The 10,321-nt window shown below is 34.8% G+C and overlaps 1 protein-coding gene across 1 annotated transcript; it reads left to right on the top strand.

Moving 5' to 3' along the window:
- The first annotated feature begins 328 nt into the window (after positions 1-328).
- LOC148562103 (uncharacterized) lies at positions 329-724 on the top strand. Its single transcript, XM_088489523.1, has one exon. The coding sequence runs from the start codon at positions 329-331 to the stop codon at positions 722-724; it is 396 nt and encodes a 131-aa protein (XP_088345649.1).
- Positions 725-10,321: the final 9,597 nt, after the last annotated feature.

Here is a 10,321-nt window from a genome sequence, read left to right as displayed (position 1 = left end):
GAAATTACTAAAATACTCATAACCCTAATTTTTGAAAATGAAACCCTAACCCTAAAAACCCTAACCCGTTACCGTTTCCCATCAGAAGCTGCAGTAGCAGTCGCAAGCCCCTTTCTCCCCCCAAAAACGAAAAGCACACACACAAAACAGGGGAGGAGAACTTCTGAGAGAGCTTAGGAAAAGAGAGGGGGCTTCACCCACGCCGCCATCGTCCTCACTGCAACTCACCACGAGCCGCCGATCGTGCTCCAGTTCAGCCCGCCACCGCCGCACCATCGGCGCCGTCGCCAGGGAGAGCGGAACTGAGGAGAGGGTTGGTCCGCGAGTGATGGCTGTCGCGGGCTTGGGGGCCGCCGCGCCTTCGTCACCACCGCGCCCATGCCGTGTCGCTGCCGTCGCCCTCCCTACATCGCCGCCGTCGAGCTCGCGAGCGTGGAGGAGGCACAGCACCGCTGGTTTCGTCGGGTTTACGCCGTCGAACCCGTCCCTACCACCGCTGCTGACCACACGCACAGAGAGAGAGGGTGCATGGAAAAGGAGCCACCGCGGGGTTGCCGTCGCCGCCGTGAGGCTGGGCTTGCCGCTGTGGAGGGTCGCCGGCTTCCTCCACCATCACCGAAGATCCATCACCGGAGCTGCTGGGCTTGCCGTATGCTACTATTGTGTCGCCGGAACTGTCCTGGGGTTTTGCCACTCATTCAGATTCTGCTCTGTTTTGGGTTAGTGCTGTTGCTATTGTTTTAGCCGCCGAAAAACCTCGATGCCGCCACCTCTGCTGCCAGAAACAGCCACTGAGTCTTCTATGATGGTAAGCTCTAACCCTGCTTCAGCTTTTTTACCTGTTAATTTCTCCATGGGCCATGAGAGTTGTTGCTAAGGATGGTTGTGTCAGGAGTTTACCGCGAGTTGCCGTCGTTCTGGTTACCGGCTGTGAAGTTGGTGTTGCCGGAATCCACCACTGGTGCAGCCGCAACTTGGTTCCCTTGAGTAGGTAAGCGTTTTGTTTGGAAGAGTCCTTTAATCGCTGTTTTATTATCATACACTGACATTTTGTGGCGTTAATTGCTATACGATTGAGTTTCGGTTGTTGTATGTTGCGATTAGAATTGTTGAGACTGTTGCGAAAGTGGCTTGGAACCGAGGTTTTGGTTGCTGGGATTTCGATTGTTGATTTCGGGTTAAGGCGGAAAGGACTATGTGACGCGTTTGGGCTATGGTTTTGTGTTGAGGTAGGGGCGCTTTCTGAAAACTATAGTTTATTGTTGGAATTATTACATATGGATACTGATGTGAGATATTGTGTATTTGGTGATTGTAATTGCCTTATGTATTATTTGATTGACTCGGATGATTATGGATGTTGGTTTGGCTGAATTGTTGTGCGGCTTTGTGAAATGTAATGTTTTGAAGTTGATTCTTTAAAAGATTTGAAATCTGGTTTAATCCGTTGAGGATTGGTTTGGATTGAGTCAATTATTTTGATGATGTGAAAAGTCGAATACACTTTTGAATTCATCCTGGATTACTTTAATTGACTTGGTTTTGGGACAAATGCTTTGTTACTGAGCCGTTTCTTTAAAGCTTTGGAAATGAGTTAAATCGGTTGATGTTGATTTGATTTTGAAACGGTTTCCTTGAGATATGCCAATGAGGCGACTGTTGGATTTAGCTTGAATTGGAATTGATTTTTTTGGATTTTTGGACTGTTGAAAGGGATTGAGGAACGGTTTAGTTGGGACCCGAACCGGGTGGCAAAGTCCAAGTTTTAGGAGAGATGTTGCCGAAATTTCTATAGAATCCGAGTCCTTATTTGAAATGTTATTTGGAGAATTTTGAGTTTAATGCCTTTCCTATTTATTTCGAGGATTGTGAAATTATGGCTTCTTTTATTACCTTTACTTAGAACAATTAAGAAAGCAATGAAGTTACGCTTTGAAAGAATTGTTGAAAAGAGAATCATGATTTCTCCTTATTTTCCAAGAAGCACAGTATGTCTTTGGGTACAAGTCATTCGAAAGAGAATTTTGCTTTGAGGCTGTTTTAAAAAGGTAAAACGGGTTTATGTTTTTCTCTATTAAACATAAAGATTGTCCCTTGGAAGAGTTTTCGTGATTTTAAAAGGAATTGGATTTCGATTGATGAGCCTCATTATTTTGACGTTTTAACTAAGATTCAAAGTATCTTTTAAACTCTAGTTTAACACAATGAAAATGATTCTCTTGCTAGTTTGAAACGCTTTAGATTTAGTCGTGGAATTGAAGCCGTTTTTGTTAAGTAAAGGAAATGGCTTTGAAAGGAGTAATTGATTTCATGACTTGGTTTAGCTTAGATCCTATTTTATTAATCAAAGCGGAAAGCCAAGGTTTTAATGAGTTTAAGTAAATTTGGCAAAATGGGCTATGATATTCTCCCCTAAAGACTTGGGACTCTGTCGAGAAACTTTTGTTATAAAATCCCATTGATGGATGGGTGATTTTGAATACTTTGAAATAAATCCTTAACTTGCCATGGTTTTTGGAAGTTTTGGAAAGAGAATGCCGAGAGTGGCTTTGTTTTAAAAAGGGAACTCACTTTGAGTAAATTTGGCTTATGAGCCTGAGATGATTTGAAAAATGAGATCTTCAAAGCCAAAGCTGAAAAGAGTTGAAATTTGATTTCAAAGTGAAATGATTCGAGAAAAACTGATTTATGGCTTAAATGCCAATTTTATAAATTTGATGATGTTGAATGGTGGAAGTGCTGTTTTGTTGTGAGCCAGAATGGCTGTGCATGATTATGAATATTGGCTGGTTCTGGATTGAATCGTGAGCCGGAATGGCTGTGTGTGATATGAATATTGGCTGGTTCTGATTGAACCGTGAGCCGGATGGCTGAGATGGATGTTGATCCATTACTGAGAATGAAAGCATTTATGCTGAGATATTGATAAGTTGTGATTTGCACTTCCACTATCGGAGATGAGAGTTTCCCTGGGAGAAAGCAGTGGCTAGCCACCACGTGCTCCAGATTGAGACTCGAAGCTCTTTCGACCCTATGTCGTCAGGGTGGCCGGGCACTGTGAAAGCCCCGGATGAGCTCACCCCCATAAATATTCACCAGTGAGGGTGATGGATATGGATTATGATTATGATCAAGTTTATATTGAGTATAACTCGAGTTGGGGAGACACGACAGAGGAGCAGTCCAATGGTTAGCTACCAGGACTTGTCGGGTTGGCTCTATAACCGACAGATGATATCATCAGCCACTAGGGACAGGCATGCATCATATGCATCTATGTAACATTGTTTGGGTGTACATATTATACTTGGTTTGTCTATGTGATTAATTGCTAATTGTCCTACTTGCAATACCTGTTTGTTTGTGCTTGAACTTCCTATCTGTGTTTGCATCTGGGACTCTGTTGGTGTGTGGTGATTGGTTGTTGGATTGGATTGTTTGGGCATAGGGCCATGGTTGAATTGAGATGGACCGATGGTTGGTTTCGGTTTGGTGTTCCTGGTTTGGAAAAATATGAAAGGCTATTTTGGTTCAGTATAGATAAACCTTTTGAAAGGCTTTTGATGTTTTCGAGAATTGAACGGTTCCTCTTTCAGAAAAGATTTCCGACTATACTTTTATTGAAAACCGTTGTTTTTGAAAAGAGGCATAAGACGGTTATTAACCACTGGTACGGTCTATCTTCACGTATCCTATTACAGTAATTTCCAAAAACCCTCTACTGAGAACCCTTTCGAGGATGATGTTCTCACCCCCCTACATTTTTCCCCTTTCAGGATATGGGCGCAGAAGTCACGAAGAGTTTATTTAATTGTTGTTGAGATGCTCTGTATTGTTTTAGTTATGTTTTATTGTACCCTCGTCTCTATCTTGATAGATTCTGTAAGAAGGATAGGAATTGTATTGGTTAATGCTTGTAAAATATATATATATATATATATATATATATATATATATATATATGTATATATGTATGTACCTTTTATGAATGAGTTTTGTATGGTATGTATGAATGTACGTTGTATAGCAAAGGTACTTTTTGGGAGCGATTTTGCGGTTTAAAGTTTTAAACAGGCTCATATTTTAGTATTAAATAGTATAAGTGTCGTCGTAATGTCCGAGCTATCAGAGTGGCGTAGCCGGAAGCGTGAGCTTTGGTAGTTAGGATTTTACAGTTTAAACAGGAGATCTTTAGACCCTAAAATTTTCAAAGTAAAAAAAATAAAATAAAATAAATTAAAACACCTAATAAAATAAAATAGTTCAAAAAATAAAAAGATATATAAGAAAAATAATGAATTAAAACTTACATACCCCATGAGATAGAAAAAAAAGAGAAAAAAATAATCATGAATATTGAAATAATAAAAAATATATGTTTAAATATTTATTGGGTTGTCAGATTATTTAAAAAATCAAAATTTATTAACAAAGTTCTTATCTTGTCATATTTTAATGTTATATAGAGTTTGTTCACTCTATCATTAGTATGTGCATGTTTTTTTGTCTTTTGTATGTCAACCAAATAATCTTTTGCTATGTGCCAAACGAATAATATTAAATTAATTAATTTTTAAATTTTTGCAATATTCTTTAAAAAATTAATAAATGGCAAATCCAGTGCTCTACATAATTAAATATCAAATTCAGTACTCTAAATAATTAATAATTTATTCATCGTTTTTGTTCATAGTTTATCCATCTCCTTACTTTCATCTCCTCGATATCTAATTTTTATTCATTGTATGCGATCTTCACCGTTGCAGTAAATTCAATCAATTTCTTTATTATAGTAATCAATTAGTTCGTGAAAGAGTCTTTTTCATCTTATGTCCGTTTAGGAAATAATGCATGATTTTTATTCCAAAATTGAGGTTAGTGAATAAAATTTTTTATTTTGCAATTCTTTATTTTATTAATGACCGTCTTTGTCATGTATTAAAAGTATATAGATATTATTTGAAGTATAATTTATAATATATTAAAACTGTTTAATTAGCCCGATTAAATAATTATAAAAATTACTTTCGAAACAAAAATAAAAAAATTTCATGTTAACAACGGCAAAAAGACACCCAAATAGTGCTGCGTTTTTTTTCTTCAATTGTTTGCACTTCGTATTCTGTCATTTTTATTCTCTGTTCCTATTTTTCTCCAATTTTTTACTGAAATTTCCTTTTCTTTTTTTACTTTGTTAAAGTGTAGATAGATGCTTGAGCAGGTACATTGAATGGAATACGAAAAGTAACAAATCAAATTGAATTAGAAATCAAACGTATTTTAGTCTGATTTGTATATAGTCTTAACATGAGAATTGAAATAAGTGCTATTTTTTTTATACCAAAACAAGAAATAGAATTTCAATTCTGTAGAGAATTCTATTCTAAGGGTTAATCAATGCAAAACACATTATTCTAAAAGATGATAGAAAATTAAAAAACAAATTCTAAATAAGGATTAAAAAAATATCAATTTATGTCACAAATATCTAAAAAATAAAAATAACATTAATATATACAAACATATAAATAGAATGCAAACAAAATATTTTTTTATAAACAAATTAATTATATAAAATAAAAGATAATTGACAAGACATAATATTTATATAACATGGTTGTTGAAATAATAAATAGAAATGACATTACTTTATAGTAAAGATATGAGTTTTTTAAATTAATATATATATATATATATATATATATATATATATATATATATATATATCATACCAATTGATTGAATACATAAAAAAAACTTTAATCGCGTACAAATTTTAATCGATGGTATTATCATACCAATCAATTGAATAAGAAGATATCATTGTTGCTTTGTAAAATTCAATCAATTGTGTGTAACAATTTCAATCGATTGAATTACCAAGAAACATGATTTCCTTGGCATTTACGGATGTAAGAAAAAAAACCTCATTGATTCACATTACCAAAATATTTATGAAGGTTACGATTAATAGAAGATTTATTTTGTTGTTTTTTTCTAATGGTTAATAAACATCATAGATGAATAAAAAATAATAATTTATAAAATAGAGGATAGACTTAATAATTAAATAATATGTAAAGGATTAAATTATAGTTAAAATTAATTAAGGATTATTTAGCATTATTAAAAAACTTTAAAAAATATGTTTTGTTATTAAACCATTTAATCTAAACATTCTGGAACCGTCAAATCTTACGCCGAGTGAGTCCAAGTTAAATGATTTTGAGCGCATCTACATTGGCCTTCATGACTTGGTAAGTTTCCTTTGGGACAAGACTCTGGTAGTTCTTGTTGCGGGGCTGGATATGAAAATTCAGTGTCAATGGAGACAAACTGATATTTGTCAATTAGGCTGCTTCGAAACTCGAAATCAACCTTGGCAGTCCACACTTGGGACTAGGCTTTAGAAGCGGCAGTCGTTACACAAACCTGGGGTGAGCAGCACAGTAAAATGGCGAGAAACCAACCACCATGGGCCGTGGCATCAGAAAAAAACTCTTGGTCGTTGTTGTAGTGGCTCTCGTTCATCATCTATCCTCGTTATTATTGTATATATGGTCGTCATGTTCTTTCTAACATAATTCTGAAAAACAACTCCGTTAAATTCTTAGAAGCCGAAGAAAAAGATAGAATAAAGATATGATTGTTAATCAAGTAGTAAGAATAAAAGAGAAAACCAATGTGTTGCATAATATATGCACCAAAGTTTTATAAACTAACCGTTTTTTAATGTGAATAATGACAGAATTAAAGATTTAAATTTATTAATTGTAAACTGATTTTTTAGATTTTACAGTTATTAGACTTAGATTTGCTCTGATTTAATTTAACACAAATAACTTAGTCACAAGCTGCATATGAATTAATAAGGGCCATAAATATCGGTTTCGCAAGTGGGATTTTATATTGCTCTATTTTAGCAACCTATAAAGAAGATAGTATACAGATTGGCTAAGACCTTTTGTTGGACAATACAGTATGAAAGAATCAAGGAGACCTAAGAGGATTACCAAATCTGAAAGACTTTATATGAAGTTTCTTAAAGAAGCAGAAATTCCAAGAATAAAGAGTCAGGTTCAGTTAAAACAAACAAAGAAGTAAGTAGAAACTGTCAAGTTATAGTTGTGAATTTTAGAATGCATTTTATAGCATTAAGATACAAAATTCCTAGTAAATTTAGGATTTTCAATTACATATTATTGCAAAATTGATTTTAAAATTAAAATATTTTTTGTTTGAAATAAAAAATTATATCACATAATATCTTCACAGGATCTTTTGAATATAAAAGAGTGTCAATATTTTTAAAAATATAAAAGAGTATCAAATATTATCTAGACATAGTTTTGATTATATGATTATTTCCTTATTTAACTAGGAATAGGGTTTCACTATTATTATAAATAGAGGTTAGTGATTAGGGATGGCAACGGGGCGGGTAGGGGCAGGTTTTTGCTCTACCCGACCCCGTCCCGCCCTACAAAAAACCCGCATGAAACCCGCCCCGCCCTACCCGCGGGTAGTAAATGTTAAACCCTAATCCGCCCTTGCGGGTACCCACCCTGCCCCTACCCGCCCCTATAATTATTAAATCCAACAAATAAAATAAAATTTTAAAAATTATATAACCACCATTTACATACATAACATAAATTAAAGTAAAAATTTATATATGATATAATATTATTAATTATTTTACTAATTATTTTATATATGTTATATATATTATATATTAAAAATATATATATTTATATATATATATTATATATACCGGGGCGGGTAGGGGCAGGTTTAACCTAAACCCGACCCCGCCCCGCCCCGCCTAAGAACCCGCCCCGGTACGGGGGCGGGTAATTACCCGCCCCGAGCGGGTAGGGGCGGGGTGGGTACCCGCGGGTTCGGGTAGTGTTGCCACCCCTATTAGTGATCCTCTCTTATATATTCAATATATGGCTGCTTGGAAGTCGAGTTAGTGGCTGCAATTTTTTTTATTCTGTGTGACATACTCTTGTCAAAAATCAATTTAGAATTATTTCTTTAACTATGACTTAAATCATCAATCCATGTCAATAAGATTCAATAACTTTTTTACACTAATTATTGATTTTCTAACTCTTCTGTCCTGGAACTAGCAGTGTAGAGGTTTGCAATAAAGCACAACATGGGAAATTAAAGTGAAATGGAAGAAGTCGAGTGATGCTACAAGTGTTATTTGTGATAAAAATCTACCACTCAAGTTTAAAGAGAAAATTAATGGCACAGCTAGACGTGAGAAAAAGTTGGGTTAGTGGAAGTTCTAGTAAGTAGATTAGATTAGGTTGAAGGTAGCTTAATAGTGAAAGATAGGGGGAGACCAAGCACACCTACATGAAAAAACATTTAGGTGAATTTAGATCTTTTACGGTAAGACATGGTCCATAAGACACTAGCATAGTCCATGCAGTCGACCTTGCACACTGAGATAAGGTATGGTGGTGGCTGTGTTGATAGGGTTGTCAACAATTGTTTACTTGCACTGGAAGTCATAAAAATAAATTGAAACTCAGATACTAATTGATGATATCTCTGTGCAATTTGTCGAAATCCAAGAGCTGCAGATCATGAAGCCGCAGAGACCGAAAGAGATCCATTTGTCAAAAATCAATTGCAAATGGTGCTATAGAAGTTATTGGCATTGCTACAGGAATCTGTCTTCAGCTGGATTTGGTATCAAGTGAGGATAAGGTTGAAGTTGAAATGGCTAATTGGGAAGTGGAAAATCTAAAATTTACTGTTAAGCAACCGGTAATGGGAATTCCATATTTAATCATGACCTCATTCTCTCTCTCTCTCTCTCTCTCTCTCTCTCTCTCTCTCTCTCTCTATGATCATTGTGTGATTAAGATTTTACTATGCAGATAGAGGTGGTTTTAACCAATGATGACGCTCAACACCTTACGTTTCTGTGCAAATCTGAAGTTAATTCCATGGGCTGGATAGCAGATGGAAATATAATTTTGGACCTAGCAAACTGTAACTTTGAGCACATTAATATCTTTTAATATTACAGTCTTTTTATTAAACTTATATATGTCTTCCATTATCCTTCTCTAGTAACTTTGTGATGGCATGCAGGAAGTGAAGGCATTGACAAGATTTTCTCTGCTAAGCACAGCAGAGATGATAGTGTCCACAATAGAGGATTTTGTCCGTCACCAAAACTGGTAAACAAAATCTTGCACAAATCGACGATGGAACCAACATTAACTTTGCTCGAGGAAGCAGTTGCAGATTCACAGGAAAAGATCAACGCCTTAATCAGTAATTTCGGTATTTCAGAATCCTCTAGGCAGCAACTTACCATTGCTAAAGAACACAGTCAAAAGATTGAATCAATGGAGGGTTTATTGAAGCAATTACGGAATAAAACTTAAGTCCCGCTCATATTTGTATGTAATTAGAATTTAAGATTGTCCTTCTTCTATATTGATATATTTTACATAGGTCACAATTCATTTTGTATATAGCAAAGAAGATCATATTGCGGAGTGTTGTATAAAATAGTTAGAAATTAGGACTCTTCATTATTGTAAGAAAAATTTTGTTCAGTTGAGCCTGTACTGTTAAATAACAATTTTGGTAGCTTGCCTTTATCTCATGAAATTTTCTTTTGGGTGTTTTAATTTGTTCATGTGTAATACTGTATTCAGAAAATGTTTAATTAATATTTATTAAGTTAAAATTGCTTTAGATAATGGATAGCAAGTTCATTGTGTTCATTTATATTTTGTGAATATATGCCCTACAATAATACAGAGGACTCTAGTTTTTGGTAAGTACTTGCCAATTTTGAGTTGTATAAATGTTAGTCACTGTAAAGAATTTATTGCAATACTCGCCTCCTTAGTGACTCTTAGTAAGATGATGATGAAGCCAATAATAAGATCTTCACATGTTTGCTAAAACTTCAAAGGAAAATAATAATGAAAGTCTCTTTAAAGTTGTGTCTAAACTCAAATACAAACTTGGTCACTACGGAAGAGTCAAAGATAAAGCAATGAAACAACCAATTCAAATGTTATAAAACAATCGTCATATCCAAAAAATAACCAGTTAAAATACACTAAGGATTGAAATATACTTCCCCTTCCCCTTCCCCCTATTTTTTTTCTTTTCTCTGAAAAAGACTCCAAAGTCAAGTCTAGTGCCTAATAATGGTTCAGAAAATAACTTCAGTTTGATTAGATAGAATTTACTTTAAGGAAAATGCAACATGGAAGATCAATCAGATATTAGTGCCTAATAATGCCTGGTATTTTTATACCCTTAATGTGTTGTA

This window comes from Arachis ipaensis, chromosome B6, assembly GCF_059453495.1.
Source record: "Arachis ipaensis isolate K30076 ecotype BB chromosome B6, ASM5945349v1, whole genome shotgun sequence".
Taxonomy (NCBI): Eukaryota; Viridiplantae; Streptophyta; class Magnoliopsida; order Fabales; family Fabaceae; genus Arachis; species Arachis ipaensis.
Note: the sequence above shows the minus strand (reverse complement) of the source record. Positions and strands in the feature narration are given on the sequence as shown.

Bases quoted from the DNA above. Each gene is read 5' to 3' on its own strand.
- LOC148562103 (XM_088489523.1), top strand. From the start codon at position 329: ATGGCTGTCGCGGGCTTGGGGGCCGCCGCGCCTTCGTCACCACCGCGC.